This window comes from Lasiodiplodia theobromae (assembly GCF_012971845.1).
Source record: "Lasiodiplodia theobromae strain AM2As chromosome Unknown scaffold_40, whole genome shotgun sequence".
Classification (NCBI taxonomy): domain Eukaryota; kingdom Fungi; phylum Ascomycota; class Dothideomycetes; order Botryosphaeriales; family Botryosphaeriaceae; genus Lasiodiplodia; species Lasiodiplodia theobromae.
In genome coordinates this window covers 190,903-208,352 of record NW_023336520.1, presented here as the reverse complement: position 1 = coordinate 208,352, position 17,450 = coordinate 190,903, and the positions used below count along the sequence as shown (strand labels likewise).

The 17,450-nt window shown below is 58.1% G+C and overlaps 4 protein-coding genes across 4 annotated transcripts; 2 read left to right on the top strand and 2 right to left on the bottom strand.

Annotated features, from left to right (window-relative positions):
- Positions 1-1,558: 1,558 nt before the first annotated feature.
- LTHEOB_10636 (TBC domain-containing protein) lies at positions 1,559-3,826 on the bottom strand (the record flags this gene model as incomplete). Its single annotated transcript, XM_035507303.1, has 2 exons — positions 1,559-2,535; positions 2,578-3,826. 2 exons carry the CDS (start codon positions 3,824-3,826, stop codon positions 1,559-1,561), a joined length of 2,226 nt encoding a protein of 741 aa, XP_035367246.1.
- A 647-nt stretch (positions 3,827-4,473) lies between these two features.
- Positions 4,474-8,541, bottom strand: LTHEOB_10635 (Telomerase reverse transcriptase; the record flags this gene model as incomplete). The annotated part of the gene is made up of 11 exons (XM_035507302.1): positions 4,474-4,603; positions 4,703-4,811; positions 4,924-5,090; positions 5,150-5,219; positions 5,272-6,139; positions 6,193-6,660; positions 6,707-6,930; positions 7,258-7,410; positions 7,457-7,663; positions 7,715-8,030; positions 8,158-8,541. 11 exons carry the CDS (start codon positions 8,539-8,541, stop codon positions 4,474-4,476), a joined length of 3,096 nt encoding a protein of 1,031 aa, XP_035367245.1.
- An 825-nt stretch (positions 8,542-9,366) lies between these two features.
- On the top strand, positions 9,367-14,984 carry LTHEOB_10634 (Rho guanyl nucleotide exchange factor; the record flags this gene model as incomplete). Its single annotated transcript, XM_035507301.1, has 3 exons — positions 9,367-13,656; positions 13,708-14,814; positions 14,868-14,984. 3 exons carry the CDS (start codon positions 9,367-9,369, stop codon positions 14,982-14,984), a joined length of 5,514 nt encoding a protein of 1,837 aa, XP_035367244.1.
- Positions 14,985-15,956: 972 nt separating this feature from the next.
- Positions 15,957-17,184, top strand: LTHEOB_10633 (Type-2 protein geranylgeranyltransferase subunit beta; the record flags this gene model as incomplete). Its single annotated transcript, XM_035507300.1, has 5 exons — positions 15,957-16,067; positions 16,127-16,412; positions 16,466-16,914; positions 16,962-17,086; positions 17,142-17,184. The coding sequence occupies 5 exons, from the start codon at positions 15,957-15,959 to the stop codon at positions 17,182-17,184; spliced, it is 1,014 nt and encodes a 337-aa protein (XP_035367243.1).
- Between the last annotated feature and the right edge of the window lie 266 nt (positions 17,185-17,450).

The window sequence follows — 17,450 nt, the reverse complement described above, 5'->3', positions numbered from 1 at the left end:
CTTCACAATTGCATGAGTCTAAGAGATCTGCCTGGACGTGCTCTCTCAGACCATCTTCAGCTCGCCGGCGTGGGGACGTGGCCTTATCCCTATGGGGGCATGCGCAACTGCTCGCAATAATTCTCCGACCGATTGTGGAGAAGTGCGTGCTGGACGTTGATACGCATGAGACCGAAGGGATCACCACAGGAAATGAGAGAAAGCAGGCGGCAGTCGCCGGGGCACATGTATCTGTGCTTGAACACATGGGGTAAACCGACACGCCGGTGAAATGAGCAGGCGAAAGGCTCTTACATGCATCTCAAGCTTACTTCTTTGGCCTTACTCGGCTCTTTCCACCGTCGATGCTGCAAGTCCTCTGGCGCGCATTACTATCTTACACAGCGGCACTGTGGCCAAGAGAATCCAGTCGGTAAGAATGCAAACTTTCACTTGTCTCATTCGCGTGTGCGACGCCCAGTCTGACGACACCTGCTACCAGAAACCCCCAATTTCCAAACTGTTTATACACCAATCCCTTTCCTTTCCTTTCTGAATGTTGTTGAAGAACCATAGCCGTTCAAAAGACTCATTCCGCCCACCCAATTCCGTCTAACAATGGATAAAAGCAGGAAAACCAACAGCGGATGCAGTATACGCCTAACCGTTTCTCAAAGCAAAACAATAAGAGAAGACCTTTGCGCTTGCCGTCCGCAACAGGAGTCTAAACCCAAGGAGGAAACAAAATGAGCATCCGACAGAAGGGCGCCGATAGAAGAGAAAAGGAAATTCGGCAAGACAAGCCACGTGAATGTTTGCGGTACAAATCGCCCACGAACAAAAGAAGTTGCGCTAGATTCAAATGCCCAGCGGCTGCCTGTGCAAAAGCTATGAGCAGAAAGAAACGTCCAGCTGGGCCTGTGTGGTAGAAGGTATCCAAGAAACATAGTTCAATCTCCAATGGTGAGAAGCTTAAAAAGTGAATGATAACATCCGCCGCATCGGCCGATTGCAGAATCCGTCCTCCGGAATATAATTTGCCGTTTAAACACAACGGTGTTGATGACGAGCCCGAGAGCAATGTGCAGCGGGCTGCCGCGAAGGGTAGCTCTAAAGAAATGGTCCAGAATAAGGAGCGTAGAGCACCAGGCTTGTTGAAGTAAATTGGATAGAAGCCGAGATGATGAAGAATAAAAAACCAATCAGTCGCCTGGCCGTGGTCTCATTACGGTGTCGCGAAAAAAATGAAAACAGTCGATACGTAGTCGTGCTCGTGCTGTGATGGGTCGGTGTCCGCAAAGTTCGAGGTGATACTGCCGATACTCCGTGACGAGTCTTGCGCTCATTAGAATGTGATTGCGCCGCAATTCGAGGCCCCTGATTGCCGCAATTATTGGTCCACTACGCCTTGGGCGCCGCCCCGCCTCGCTTCAGTCTGGATTAGTAATTACGTTTGTATGCACGTATTTCTTCCCCCCCCCTTTTTTTACAGTGCATCGTTCTCCTTCTCTTCAGGAGTCGTTTCTCGCTCGTCTGGCAGAGGCCTCTAGCGATGGATCCGAGCAAGTACTGGTTTGGGTTACCTCGCACCTCCGGGGCTCACCCCACCAGTACTGGCCGAATCGACCTTTCCGGCGTTTCGAACGCCTCTCATGAATGCATCTTCGTCCTTAATACCCCATTCTTGCGTTGCACTCCATCCCAACAAATCCAGGACTTCTTCCCGGCTTCCGTATAGTCGTCCTTCTAGCGCATCTAGCACTCCGACTGCGGCTCTCACAAGCGACTTGTCGCCCTCAAACACGTAAACATCCCAGATACGGCTGGAAATGTCCAGCCCGGGGCCGTGGCAGAACATGGTGCGGAATAGCGGATCGAGGAACTCTTCGGGCTCCAAGGAAATTCCCTCGGTGAGATGGTAGTGCAGCTTGGGGATCTTGTAATGAAGCGTTTTCAGGACAAGGTCGCGAGCGCGGCGCATGGCGTTAGTGTCGTTGACGAGGAAAGCCATAGGAAGCGAGCGGTTCAAGACGTTAGCCAAACTGATGAAGGCGTCGGCTGGCGACATGTTGAGGATCAAAACACCGACGATCAGGTGAGTCCCGTAGACATAGCCGACGTCGGAGCGGTACATGGCATAGGCCATGAGCACGTCAAGGAGGCTCTCATGAAGTGGCCCACCGGCTTGGAAGATCTTGAGCTCGGGATAAGCCTCGTTGGCATCCCGTCTGATGCTGTCGAACCAGACAGATTCGCGTGCATTGCCCCTGGACTCTGGGTCGAGTTTCGCCAGCTTCTTGTCCAGCTTCTTGGCGCGTTCTAGCGCTGCTTTGTAGCCAGTTTCGGACAGGCCCAGCTCGTTTCCGATCGCACGTTTCCAAACCGTACCACGGCTACGAGGCGTGACCCCGCGCCACCACAGCTCGCGTGTCCGTGGCTCGTTGATGACCTGGTCCCAGTTGGGAAGCACGTGCTGGTCCCAGATGCGCGAAATCGATGTTTGGGTGGTGTCGCGTTGCTGCTGCTTCTCCTGAAGCTTCGCGGCCATTCGTCTCTCTGCTACCAGTCAATACGTGCACGCTTTCACGCCGGGAGGACGGTACTTGCCAGCCTCCTGCGCAGCCGCCATCATCTTCTGGTATTCTCTCAAATGCTTCCTTTCCTCCTGCGGGTCCTTGGGCGGCAGCCAGCTGGGTCTCGTTCGACTCAACACCTTCTCCTTCTCCTTGCTGATCGGCAGCGGATCGATCATGATGTTTCCTTTCTGGATCGGGGGTAGCTGAACCAACGACGGGCTGCTCTTCTTCTTCTCTATCGATGGTCGTGCCGAAGCCGCACCACTCTGGATCCTGGCCTCGCGCTGGCGCTCGGTCTCGCCTGCGTATTCCTCCAGCGCCTCGGTCAATTCCCTCGCTTCCTGTGACAGGTCGTCCAGCGCATCGCCCCACGATTTTGTCCGTGTCACGTCAAGCTCGGAGTCTTCCGGGATGCTGCTGTGCGTGGAAGCAGCGTAGGAGGAGCCGGTAGAGGATCGCGAGGGGGATTTGGGAGGACCGTTGTCCTGGTTCTTCGCTTCAGGCACGCTTTCGGCGACGGACGAAAAGGATGGCGACCGAGATGCTCGGTGGTGGGGCGGGCGGGGAGACATGGGAACATTCCACATGATGGCATCGTCAGGGAGATCCTCGTCCGAGTCGTGATACTCAGCCTCCAACTCTTCGACCGTCTTCCTGCCGGGCTGCCACGACTGTCTCCGCACGGTAGGCATGAGGCCAGGCTTGAAGTCGAGAGGGCCGCCGCGCGAGGTGGGAGACGGCGGTGCAGTGAAGCGCTTGGACGGGGAGCGGGGGGAGCGCGCAGCGCTGCCTGCGGGCGAGGGCGATCTGGACTGACGGCCCGGGGTCAACGAGGGCGTGGAGGGGCTGATGAAGCCACGGCGCATGCTGCGGCGGCTGGGGATGCCGAGGGTGGAGGAGGCCTCTTTGGCGGAACCATTGACGTTGACACGCAGGCCCGGCTTGGCGGGCTTCGCGGCGGTGGTCAGGTCGCGGCTGGGAGCTGGGCCGGGGGTGGGCAGGGTGGTGGAGCGGGCGAGGGTTGCGGTGGGCGCCATTGGTGAGCGCGGGACGAAGGCTTTGGCCGAGTCGCGCTTGTCGGCATGCAGGGTGGTCGTCTTGATGTCGTCGAGGGTGATGTCCTCAAAGTGCGAGATGTCATGCGGGCCGGGCAGCTCGGACAGGCTCGAGTCCGGCAGCGACGACGACTTGGACGACTTGGAGTCAGTCAGGTCCGGGGGCGAGTCGGGAGCGGGCGGGTGGTGGAAGGCGTGCATCGTCTGGAGGGTCATCGGTCTCAGGAGGGGGCGGAGACGGGGGGCTTTGGAGGGATGAAGAGCGTCGAGCGTCACAGGCTCGCGCAGGGCATGCTCGGGAAAAACGAAGGGCTGCTCGGCGATGCTGGCAAGGCTCGGCCACGGCGCTCTCGTGGGCGCGTCGAGCCGGGGGATATATGGGTGCAATGGGGCGCGCGCACCGCACGACGTTGCGGGCATGGCGAAGGGGGAGCGACTCGCACACCCCGGTCGCGTGTCACCACTTGACCGCTTTCGGCGCGCGGGATCCTTAATAACCAACGAGCACGGGCAGGCCAAAGAAATTATCTAGTAGGCAGGAGCAGCGCCTGGTCGCAACAGCGGCGGCGAGAGAGCAATGCCGCGCGCGGAGTCGCGGGGGGGCGCCGGGCTCAAAAGCCCAAAACCCTGGGGGCTGGCGGCGTTCTCGAGGCTGGCTTGCTGGCTGCAATGCGGCAGCCTCCCGCGTGCATCAGCGCTGCATCATCGCGACGCCTGCGCCCGGGCCCTTTGTCTGCCAGCTTTTCCCACCGCCCCGCCGAATCAGGCCCAGTCTAGATCGCGATTCGCGAATTAACGGATGGCCGCCCGCTCCCCTGCCCTGCGCGCACACGCCCAACACGCGGCCTCGCGGCCTCCCTATCTCATGCGCTGACAAGCCCCCAAGCCCCCCGCGGCCTGGCGGCCGCACCGTGTGCCGCCAGCCATCGCAGGAGCCCCGCGTGCTTGGTCTGCTTGCGCTGAAACACCGACTGGAAGGCGCGGTAGCAGAGCCTGCGCCGAGTCAGCCAACAAGCCCGCCGTTGCAGAGCGCGCCACACCCAGCCACAGCGCCCTTTCCAGCCAAGGGGGCGCCCGCAGCAGCCAACTCACCATTGTGTATGACGTCGGCTAACCTCGCACCGGTAGCCCTGCCACCTCCCACGCTCCCTCTTGCGCCGCATCGTGGCCGACGCCAGCGCCGCGACGTCGTGGACTGTCTCTGCACATCGTCAGCCGCACCCTTGCCCATGTCTCTCCTCCCGCTGATCGACCGTGTCTTCCCGGACACGAGAGCCGATCGACGACGACGATCCCTGCCAGACCGCACTTACTGATGAGAAGCCTGTCGCTCCTGTGCTTCCGCGCTGGCAGACACTGGAGGTAGTGGAAACACTTCCGCGCTGCCTCGGCGAAACATCCGTAGAGGTTGCCAAGAACCGTCCGCTCCTGATTGAACGAAGTGTCGAGAAGCATTCCGTGCAGTTGGATCTTCAGAGCACTAGACGGAATTGGTTAATCGCCTTCCGCCCGCTGCGCGGGGACCCGGTTTTAACTTACTTCAGCGTCTTTCGATGGAATGTCTGCCCTGGGAGCTTTGAAAATTCTACCGTTAGACCGTCACGTAATTCTGCCAATCGTCAGAGTTCGTGACTGCTGCCCACGCCATCCTGCTCGCTTACCTCGCGGAGCCTTTGGTCGGAGGTCTTTTCTGATGTTCAGGTCCCCGGTGTTGATCAGCGTCCCGCAATACGGAAAGTCCGTCAGAGATGGCAGTCGGGACACGTCGGTGCCGTCCACGGTGCAGCTGAAGTTTAGTAGCGTCTTGTCTCTCTTGATTCCGATGCCGTAATCCTCATTGCCCTCGTGCATGAGGCGCAGGAACTGTTCGGCGTGGTTTCGCTCTGTCGTGATCAACAACGAGTCGTCGATCAAGCGGAGCAGGACGCTTGTGTCGGCCGTCAAAAAGTCGAGAAGATCCGCTTCCAGTTCTGCGTAGAAGAAACTGCACAGCAGGCTGGAGAGCACGGAGCCTTGGGGGATGCCTGTCTTTTGTCTGTAAAATTTCTTGCCAATCTTGATCATGTTGCGCTCGACGTGCTCTGTCAGGAGCTTCATCACTTCTTCCTTGCTCTGTCGTTGCTCAACAACAGAGTCGACAAACACTGCATTGCGGGACTTGATCCTTAGCTGCGCCTGCAGAAACTCTGCAAAGTCGCGCTGGTCACCAGACCCTCTTGCCTGCGCAAGGTACTTCTTGACCGGCTTCGCAGCAGACGTGATGCTGCTCGAGTAGCGGCACGGGACCGTTGTGTTAACTTCGACATGCCTCTTGACGCGGTATTCGTCCAGACTTAGAAGACTTCTGACGATATCCAACAGCCGTTTCTGCGGGATTGTGTCGAAGCAAGATTTTACGTCGACCTTTACAAAGTAAAGTGGCTTTTCCATGAGGCCGCGTTGTTCCAAAGCCGAGCGGAATGCCTTGAGCCGAGAATGCATATCGCCGACAGAAAAGAGGGATGAACCGAGCCTTTCGGGCTGGGTGAGCTACACAACATGTTCAGTGGCAGCCGTGTTATGAGCATCCGCGAAACTCTCACCTTCTCCCAATTGAGGACGTTGAAGACCGGCTTCATCACCGTGTTAATGCTTCTTCCTAGGACCGACCTCCCATTTACCATGATTTGCGTCCGCCGCCTGAGGTTTGTTATCGGCCGTGCTCCGATTTTCTTGGGCAAAAGCCGGACCTGGCTGTAGCCAAGCTGACGTGAGGCTAGGATCCTGGTGGCCTGGTCGGTCTTCATTTCCTCGAACATGGTCGTCTTCAAGTGTGTAAGTGCGGGTTCCGTCAGTTTTCTCCATACGTCGTGGCGAAAATAGTATAGCCGATTTTTATCGGCATTTGATTCCGTTACGTGGAAGTTGGTGCGGATAAGGAGGATGAGGAAGGAGTCGAATAGATAGTAGATAAGCTCTGCGAACAGCTCTCGCCTTTTGTTGTAGTCTGACTGTGCCATCTTATGTCCTGGACGAACGTTCGGGGGCCGAAGCCAGGCGACATCGGCAATCTGCACGCATGAGCTACGATCTGGGGCTTGAAGGTCAGGTTCTTACCTTCATATCTTGCATCACCTCATGGAGTGTTAGGGTTTCAAAGCGGCGAAGACGCACAAATCGCCCGACTTGAGCCAAGAACACGTGGCTGTTGTGCGCCTGGGTCTCGCCTTCGCCCCATAGACGTTTGGGTACGACCTTTTTCATGACAGCACGACAGAAGGCTTCAACTTGATGTTCTGGAGTCGCCATATCGGTGAAGCAGACCTGCTGCAGACCGCTATCTGTGGACGTAAGACTCTTCCGTGATCCCAAAGTTGTTCCTGATGTGACGATATCTGAATTTTCAACATCTCGATCTGTTGGTGATGATCGTCGCCGATTGTCATGCTCAACTGTCTGATGGAATTCCTCGTGCAAAGCTGGACAGTAGCAACGGAGTAGTTCAACGTAGGAACATCGGCGGTGCAGTACTCGGAGGCGACGAACGAGGTCCACAGCTGGCCCTCTTAATCTCTTGGGTATCGCCTCTCCGAAGTCGCCTAATTTTGAGTCACGCCGGCCCTTTTTAGACGCCTTGCGCAACTTATCACGTGCAATCTCCTGCTCACGCAATGTGTAATCCTTGAATGGTTGAGACGTCTCCCGAAAGTCCGTCTTGCAAGTGAACACGTTGTGCAAGCCGAATTGACGGGGGAAAATGTATCTCAAGACATGGATCGTTTGCTTCAAGGATGTATGATCCGACAGACGATTGAGAACATCTGGAGGCATCAGTCTGAATTGCATCACAGGGTTCGGGGCCCATACGGATATGACGGAGGCCGAAACGCACTTCACCCTTTGCGTTGAGGGCGGCTCTCGCGTAAAGCATGCGGCTTCTGACAAAGGCGATTGCTGTGAGGCTATCTGAACCCCTGTCCCCTGGCCGTTCAGGCCCCGGAGCAGGGATAGAAACTTCATGCGCAGAGCTATTCTGCAGCGGGAAGACGGGCTCGAGGTCTGCCAACGGCTTTCCTGCGGCGTCTCAGATATATCAACGCGCCGAGTTTGCAAGAATAAACTCACCACTCAGCTGATAGCAGGTTCCACTCGGACCGTTCAGGGAAGCAAAAACTCCACAGTTCATCAGCAGCTCCATCATGACTCGGTCGCCGCCGTGGCCTAGCGCAACCAGCAGCGCGGACCACGCGGGACCCTTGACAGCTTTGACGTGACTGTTGGGATGGCGGCTCACGATGCCGGACATGGTGGGGGGCGCATCCGGCGGGCCGGGGCCGTGATCCGGGCATGATGCCCGCTCGTACCCGTGACAGAGTACGTGAGGCGGCCGATGCAGGCCGGGATGCTTCCTGAACAGTGATCGGATGACAAAGTCGACGATCTGGGAAGAGAGGGCGCTCAGCACGCATGATCCAATAGCTGGTGCTGCAGGTACGGCGGCTGTTGGGCTCGACTATTCCAGACTCGCGGGCCTGGCTGCAGGGGCGCTTGGGAGGGGGGAAGCTTACCTCGGACTGGAGCTCGGGGCAGACGTCGCCCGGGCTGCTGCTCGAGGGCAGCTGCTGGGAGAATATCTCGAGGTCCTTCTCGAGATCGACAAGCTCGGCGGGGGCCGTGTGGTGGGCGGCGCCGACCCAGGTGTTGTCCAGGAGGATTCGCAGATCATCGGCGGCCACGGCACCAGGGGCGGCGGTTGGTTCGCGCCCCAGGCCGAGCTGTGCGATGCGGCGCCGCTTGCGGGTCGAGGCGCGGGCCAGCTTCGACAGCAGGAACCGGCGGAGGGTCAGCACCTGGGGATAGAAGCGCTGGAGGACGGGGTGCGTGGCGGGCGGCGTGGCGGTGGTGTCGCGCGGCCGGCCGGCGGCGTCGCTCGCGCTGCGCTTCCTCTTCATCGGCGTGTTGTTTGGGGGAGCTGCGGCACTAGCGCGGGAAGGCCAAGGCGTTTGCTTGATGGCGGAGGGAGCGCGGGGAGGCCCTTGTGCGCAGGCCGCGGCTGCGGGCAAGGAGGCGTGGCCTGCGACAGCGGAGTCGTAGCCAGCGCGAGCTCCTGCGCGCGCGGACGGCGAGATTGCTGGACCCTTTTTGCGCCGTTGATGAGGCAGCGTTGACGTGGGCCTTGCATGCTCTGGGCGTCTGGCAATCTTACCAGCGCGGCGTCGCGTGCTGATTGGCCTCCCGTGTGCATCTCCCGCCGGCCAGCGCTCGCAGGCCGCCGCCTTGCCCGTCTGGGGCCCGGCCTTGACCTCACCCTCTCTTCACGGTGCGACCACAACGCCCACCACGCCCGCGCCGCGCTGCCTGCTCGCCCGCTCCTCGTCCTCCGCTCCAGCGCGCGACTCGCTCCTCCTGCCCGCCTGGAAACGCCCCGACATCCCGCCCGCCAGCGCCTGCTGCCCCTGCGCGCCGCCCGCCCTGGTCGTGAAACAACTCATCCTCCTGCCGCGCTGCTGATTCGCTGCGCGCCGGGCCCCGACGTGCGGCGGTACCCCAAGCTCCAGTGTCATTTGCTCGCGCGACGACACGACGCCCCAAGAAGCTCCGCCGCTCGCTTCACCACACCACGTTGTTTCGCCCTCGTCATTGGCGATCGCCTGCCGCGCCCCGACGACTCACCCACCTCGCTCCGGCCATTGCTGCGCGCCCAGCCCTCGCTCCCTAGCCACCACCCTGGAGCCCCCCCGGCGTCTGGCGTGGCTCGGCCCAGGAGACTATGAACGATGCAGCCAGAGGACATGGACTCGTGGAGCAGCAGCGCTCCCTCGGGCCTGTATGAGCAGCACCGCCACGCTGGCTACCACGCGAACGGATCCTTACCCGCTGAGGCCTCGTTCGACGCACTGGATGGCGAAGACCCAGACAGCTTCTATCGTCAGGGTCCTTTCATTCCTCCTTCCTCCCCCCCGCAACCGAACGTGGTCGTCAACGGCGCGATGGCGACGGTCTCCAACCGTCCAGATCTTCCTCACCGCGTGCCCAGCGCTAAGTCGCCCCCGCCAGCCTTGAAGTCCGCCCGCCAGAACCTGCGGTCTGTATCGAGCCCGGCCTCGTCGCTGCCCGTGTCCAATGGTTCGAGACCGACTGCTACCAATTCCTACCGCCCGCCCGTCAAGAACATTGTCAGCAGGTTCAACCAAACGGCCGGCCCCGACGAGGCCGCCAGCGCGACGAAGCTCCGGAAACCCGTCCCTTCGACCAGATCCGCTCCTCGTCATGCCAGCTCGCCCGTCTCCACCGCCACAAGTGTCGACCCGGTGCGCGAGGCCGAGCCCGGGCACTCTCATACTGAACACGCGAAGGGCAGCAATGGGCTCAACGGCGCGGCAGCTTCTCGCAATGTCCTGAGGCGCGGCGCCAACCAGTCGCAGGCGCCCGAGCATGGTCGTCGCCATGCCAAGTCATCAGTAAGCTCTTTAAGTTCGAGTCAAGGTGGTTCGGGTCGGCCGCTGCTGTTCGGCGAGCTCCCGAACAATGCGCTCGGCCCAGAGTCACTCGGTTACGGCATTTCGGAGACTGCGCGTCATCGCAGCGGTTCACTAGATACCAATGCGCAACGACCTACCGGCTTGTTCTCCCATGGGAGAAGCCGTACGACGCCAAACGTCCCGATGCTCCCCACTCCGGGACGCGGTCGCTCCGCATCAGCTCTAGGACACAGGAGATCACGAAGCGACCTTACTGGCCTGCCGCGCTCACCATCGCACGAGGCACACTTTGACCCGAACAGCATTGACGAGTACTTTTCTCAGATCCAAGCTTCCACTCGCGGGGCGCATTCCAAGATCCCCCTTCCGTCAACGCGACGCCCTTCAGTCACATCCGAGTCCGCTTCCTCGATCCAGTCGTCGCGCGCAAGCTCTGCGCTGAGCGAACGTAGATATCACACCAAGGCGCCGTCCGCCGACAAAAGCACAAACAAAAACATCGCCAGCAAGGACTCTACGCCACGCGCGCGCCCCGTCACACCAAGCTCCACCCGCAGATACGCCGCAACCCCTGGCAAACGATCAGGCGAGAGTCCCAAGGTATCGGTACAGGTCAACGTCCCACCGCCCACCCTGTCGCCCGTCCTTCGCAGCTCTCGCCCGCGACAACCCGTATCAGCGGCCTCGACTGCTGCCTCGAGGGCAAAAATGGCCGATCGCCTGAGGAATGCACCGTCGTCTGCAAACAGGAGAGGAACGGGGAAAACATCCGCAAGAGGGCCTCCCCAAAAGCCTAAGCCTCGGGGTGATCTCGGGCTTGCAGGGCCTACCATTGCTGACCGAAAGGCTTTGATTGAGAAGTCCATGCGAGCTCAAGGAATTTCGGCGCACCGGAACGCGTCTGCAACGAAGTCCAAATCTGGGTCCCGCGCAGCGAGTCCTTCCTCGGACGCACGCGATAAGCAAATCGTCAGCTCACAGGCCAATGCCGATGGCGCTACCACTCTAGACGAACCGCTTCCAGATACGATGCACATTCATAGACTGTCTGTGGATGGTTCCCTTCAAGCAGAACAGGGCCCGAAGGCAGGAACAGTAGCATTTGAGAGCGAGTCCCCAGTGTTGGGGACGCTTGCTCCCGCATTCTCCCCCAAAGGCCAGCGGGATAACACACCCAAGCCAGACTCACAGCGCGATTCCGTTTTCCACGAGAGCGGGGACGACGAATTCCCCAACTGCCGTTCCTCTTTGACAAATGCAGCCCCGATCGACAGGAACGTACTTGACCAGGTCTTGCAGATCCGTGGGAGCGTTTGCTCCAGCGCGTCCCACACGGACATTGCGGAAAGTGAGAAGGATGACTCAGGTTCAATCAACATCATGCTTCGGGCGACCCCCTCGCTGGAACAATCACAACAACTGTGGTCCGACCAAAGCCAAGGTTCTCAGGATCAAAGCGCCCGCTGGAGCACTGCCTCATATGAAGCTTCGGTTGAAGGAATCCAGTTCGTCGACGACGGAAGCGAACGGCGCGACTCTTATTCCTACGAATCCTATTCCTCCATCGCGCCGGATGATTCGATTAGCATGGCCATGACAAGACAGCATCACGACCCGCGTGCTGCAGACTGGACGCCTCAGATTCACCGATTGCCCTCGAATGGCCGCTTTACTCGTGACCATTCCGATGGAAACAGCACGATTCTCAAAATCCTTGACTTCTACCGGAGCTCAAAACCGGTCACGCCCGAGATCGCCCACGGTTTCCAGCAGCAAATCAAGGCCGTTTCTCCATTCATACAATACGATGAATGGACATCTCGAGAAAAGACTGAGCAGTTCCTGACAAGTCTGGTCAAAGACAGTGCGAGTGTCGCTTCTGCTTCGCCTGAAGATACCCCTAAACAAATGTCCCAAGCTTATGTCCAGGACGACTTCCTCGATGACTACGAACGGCGTTTGGCACCGGAAGGCGACCTGGGTGGGACTGCGATAATTTACGGATCCTCGGAGTTTTACGGTAAGCCTTCGCGACCCGCAAGCACCAAAGGTGTCGAAGCGGAGGATCGACCCGCTCCGCCTCCTAAGGATTGGAGATACTCGCCGGGACAAGCAGCTCAGAACACTTCGCCCAGCGCCGGCCCGACTACGCCTCTAAACCCTGTCTCGAGGCTCACCAGCCCGTTTCAACCAAACTTGCCCCAGGTTCAAAGCACCACGGAAGCGCTGGGCCTCAATATCCAAAATCACCCATCAAATGCGGATTCTCCCGTTTCGAGACATCACGCGATGTCACCCCAAGCAGATACAACTGCTGGAGCACCAGCTACACCGCCAGCTCCAAGTGTGCTCAGGAAACCTTCTCAGGACATTACAGTGCCTGGAGATGCTGAAGCTGGGGCTCCTAAATCGAACAACCCGACAGATGATTCCGATGGAGTTAGGCAACAGGTAGCATCAAGTGCCGCTAGCCACATGTCTGTGGAGGCGACAAATGAAAAACCAGCCCAGCAAGACCCCGAGGAATCCAAGCGACTCGGGCAACGCAGGTATCAAATTAAAGAGCTTCTTGAAACCGAGCTTCACTACTTTCAGGACATGAAAGTTGTGGAGGACATATACAAGGGCACATCATACGCTATACATGAAGTTAGTGATGATGATCGCAAGGTCCTCTTTGGCAACACGGCGGAAATTGTTGCGTTCTCACTCAACTTCCTTGATGCCCTTAGGCCTGCGGCGGAACCCATATTCAAACTGAATCAGGGTGGGAGGTGGCACAAGCGCAACAGCATTTCGACAAATGGCGACCCAAGCGAAACTCCTGGACCACCAGACGATCGCATGGATAGAAAGACTGCCATCGGTGGGGCCTTTCTGGACCATTTGAACGAGATGGAGAGAGTCTACTGCGCTTACGTGCAAAACCACACTGCGGCCAACAACCGCCTCCAGGAGATCCAAAAGAACAAACAGGTTCAGATCTGGCTGAGTGAGTGTCACAATTATGCAGGCGACATCACCACAGCATGGGACCTGGATTCTTTGATCATCAAACCAACGCAGCGGTTCCTCAAGTACAGTCTGCTGCTCGAGGGCATAATCAAGATGACGCCGGAAGATCATCCCGACTACACGAACCTGAAATTCTCCATTGAGGGTTTGAAAGCTCTCAGCACCAGGATCAACGAGACTAAAGGGAGGAAGGAGATTGTAGAGAAGATCGTCACGCGCAAGCGCGAAAAATCAGACGCTGGCATCGGAGCTGCAGTACAGAAGGCGTTCGGACGGCGCGCAGAGAAAGTGAAGCAGCAGGTTGGCCTTTCCGAGACAGTCGATGATCCTGAGTACGACGCCATCTCTCAGAAGTTCGGTGGACACTTCTTCCAGCTGCAGATCGTGATGAGAGATGTCGAGAAATATCTCGAGGATGTCGACAAAATGGTCAAGCAAAACTGCATCCTCGCAGAAGAGTTGGAAAAGTGGCTTAATGTTGGCCTGCCTGAGCACCCCGAGATCGAGAGCAAATGGCGCCAGTACATGATGATGATCAAAGAGATCACCACGTACGCGCTCGAAAGTCACGTAAGTCACTTGCTGTTGCTGAATCCGCTCTGGTATTGATGAATTGTACAGAAAGATGAGGTCCGCAAGACCGTCATCAAGCCCATTTCGGTCCTGTGGGATCTGCACGGAAAGCCCCAAAAGCTCATGCAGAAGCGCAAGAAGCGTCTGCCCGACTATGCGAAGTACAAGCTCCTCAAAGACAGTGGCGGAAAAGTCGACAACAAATTGAAGGAAGTCGGCGACGAGTTCATCGCCATCAATGGAGCTTTGAAAGACGACTTGCCCAAGCTCTACTCGAAGACCAAGTTGCTGATCGAGGCTTGTCAGAAGAATCTTATCGATTCTCAAAGGAGATGGTACCAGGTCCTGAGCCTTCAGTTCGAGAAACCTCTGTTCCAAGGCGAGCAGGTCGACCTCAAGCTCCTTGAATTGTCGGCCATCGAGAATGCCTTCGAGGTGGATTATTTCAGGTGCAGGGAAGAGCTAGAGCGGATCGAAAGCGTCATTCGGGGTGTCAAGGAGGCTGCGGCATTCTCTCCAGCCACCACCTTCATGGGCGATGACCTATCGATGAAGCGGCCGTCGACGTTTGCAAGCTCCAAGCGCACTCAGTCCATCAACAGCGACCATTCCATCATCATCACGTCGCCCACTCCCGGTTCGCAACGCCAAAGCGGCAATTACTCTCAAGTGGAAGTCGGCAATACGCCTCTCATCATGGACCCTCCGCAGATGTCACCCACCATGCCTTCGCCAACGGGCCCGGGAAGAGTCCGGGCAGGGTCAACCATGTCAAGCCGTGGCCCTTCAACTCCTCACTCGGTCTCGGCCCAGATGCCGACTGCCGGCTACTTTCCCCAGCGACCGACCACTTCTACCGGACGCACCCCGGATCCGTCTTCATCTCAGACACGCATCAGCTTGGACGCTCCCGAACAGGGCCGCTCGTCTGGCCAGTCTGCTTTCTCATCTCAATCTCAAAATACCCGGTCTTCTTCCATCTTCTCGTCCGCCATGCCGATGTCAGATTCCCCGACGGACACTAGAGATGACGCCCTCGAGCAGGATGCCGGTGAGGACAAGGTTTTGTTTTTGGCCGCCAGTCTGTTTGAGTTCAACATCGCCCACGATCGCCGTGAGGCTGGATTTCCATACCTGGTCTACGTTCCTGGAGAGGTGAGATGGTCTAAATTGCTTTTAGAAGTGGCGAGAAACTGATGGCTACGCAGGTCTTTGACGTCCTCGGCATGCGAGGCGAGCTGTGGCTCGCCAGGAACCAAGACGACCCGTCCGGCACCATTGGCTGGATCTGGGAGAAGCACTTCGCCCGCATTTTCTCGGAGTGAGCAGCATTCTGACGTCAGCCTTTACGCCAATGCACACGCAATCCAGCGACGAATTTCTTTGATCGAAAGCAACAATTGACGACCGCTCATGCTTTGTCGGTAGCACGGAGTTCCAGAGGATCAAGTGGGCGGGTTTTCCCACGACGTTTCGAAGTCAAGTAAGGAACAGGAACGGGTCTTGGGAGCACTTGGCGTTCTATACACTTCGAGCAATGTAGTATAAAAAGCTTTTGTGATTTGTTTGTGGTTTTGCTTTTTTTTTTTTTAGAGCCAGCATTCGGGCTCCTCGGTGGTGGTTGATTTCATTCTCGTTTTCCTTGCGATTCCCCGTCGCCCCATCCGTCTCAGCGGCTTTCCTTTTTTTTTTTTTTTGGCTCTGCTTCTGGCATCTCTTCACACGGCTCTCGTTGTCAAAAACAGGGCGGTGAGACGAGGCTTTGCTTTTCAACACAGCTTCAGTGGCTTGTTTCTTTCCACAGATGGAGATGCTCTTCTGGCGGATAATTCCCATGTCCATAGCGCCATCAGACGCTTTCGGGGACGTTTCTCGACGGCGCGGACATAACTCCAAGCTTATTCCCTTCCTTTGATCTCATCCAGCTTTGTATGGGAGTCTGGTGCAAGCCTACGCGACTTGCCCGGCCTGGATAGTAGCGTTCATAGACAGCTTTGGCGCATTCAGATGTGGATTTTGCTGCCTGTCGTGAAATGGACCATTGGCATGTACAAGTTGTGACTGCGGTACGAGAAGCTGCGACGTGATCGATGGGCTGTGTGTCGAAGAGATATGATTGCCGGTCTGGTGTTTGTCATGTTGGTTTGCTTGGCGTGCCGTACAAGCAGCAGCTAGCCCCACCGCACCTCAAAACCCCTCCACGCTGCATTTCCCTCCTCGGCCGTTACAAATCCACGACGCAACCTCTGCTCGAGACAAAAGCATCAGGAAGCTGCGCGCGCTTGCGAAGAAGTGTCATGTCACTGGTTTCTGGGCCTGGGAGGGGCGGCGCGACGGGCGGGCAGCTTCCCGACGAGCTCCAGCTCTATGTTGACAAGCACGTCAAATACATCCAAAGCCTCGACACAGTGCGTGTCTACGGGCAGACCTGTGCAGCTGGCAGCTGTAACTAACACTCTCCTCCCAGCGCAAAGATGAGCTTGAGTATTGGTTAACAGAACACCTCCGGCTGAACGGGCTGTACTGGGGCCTCACCGCGTTGCACCTGCTCGGCCACCCGGACGCGCTGCCCCGCGAGGGCGTTCTCGACTTCGTGATCTCGTGCCTGCACGACGATGGAGGCTTTGGCGCAGCGCCTGGGCATGACGCGCACATGCTGTACACGGTCAGCGCTGTGCAGATCATCGCTACGCTGGACGGCTTCGAGGAGCTTGAGCGGCGCGTCCCTGGCGGCAAGGAAAAGATTGGTCGCTGTACGATTTGCCCTAAAGCCCCCATGCAGGAGTTTGCGCTGACATGTTCACAGTCATTGCCGGGCTCCAGCACGAGACAGGAACGTTTGCGGGTGACCGGTGGGGCGAGTGCGACACGCGCTTCCTCTACGGTGCCTTCAACGCCCTGTCGCTCCTCCACATGATGCACCTTGCCAATGTTGACAAGGCGGTCGAGCACATACAAGCATGCGCAAACTTGGACGGTGGGTTTGGCACGTCTCCGGGAGCCGAGTCGCACTCGGGCCAGGTGTTTACCTGTGTCGGCGCTCTGGCGATAGCCGGGCGCCTTGACTTGGTAGACCGGGACAAGCTAGGCGGGTGGCTGAGTGAGAGGCAGCGGCCGAACGGTGGGCTGAACGGTAGGCCGGAGAAACTTGAAGATGTGTGCTACAGCTGGTGGGTTCTGAGTGCCATGGCGATGATTGATAGGCTGCACTGGATCGATGGCAACAAGCTCGCTGCCTTCATCCTGAAATGCCAAGTAAGGGACACTCTGCGATGCGCCCTGAGACGCGCTGACGGCCGCAGGACCCCGAGCTAGGTGGAATCGCAGACCGACCCGGCGACATGGTGGATGTTTTCCACACACACTTCGGTCTCGCGGGGCTGAGCCTTGTCGAGTTCCCAGGTCTGCAGGAGATAGACCCCGTGTAGTAGGTTGCAAAGACCAGGCATAAGAGAATGGCGCGCTGACATGTTTTCCCGCAGCTGCATGCCCAAGAGCGTGACCGACCGGGTGCTTCACAGGTAGAGCTCCTGCGCGCGCTCGACTGCCCCCGCCTGCAATCTAATAACCCGCATCTCTCGTCCATGAGACGCGGGATACAAGGCAGGCGCAGAGCGATAGCCACAGGTCTCGCAATAGCACTCGCCCGGCATCTCAAGGGCGAGGCCAGAAGCTTTGGCGACATGCAGGTGGACGGCGGGCGCTCCTTCCATAGCAATGAAGATGATACTCCGCTAGCTTTTGGCGTCTCCGTAACCAGATTGGTAGCTAGGGCATGGCCTCTGACGCGC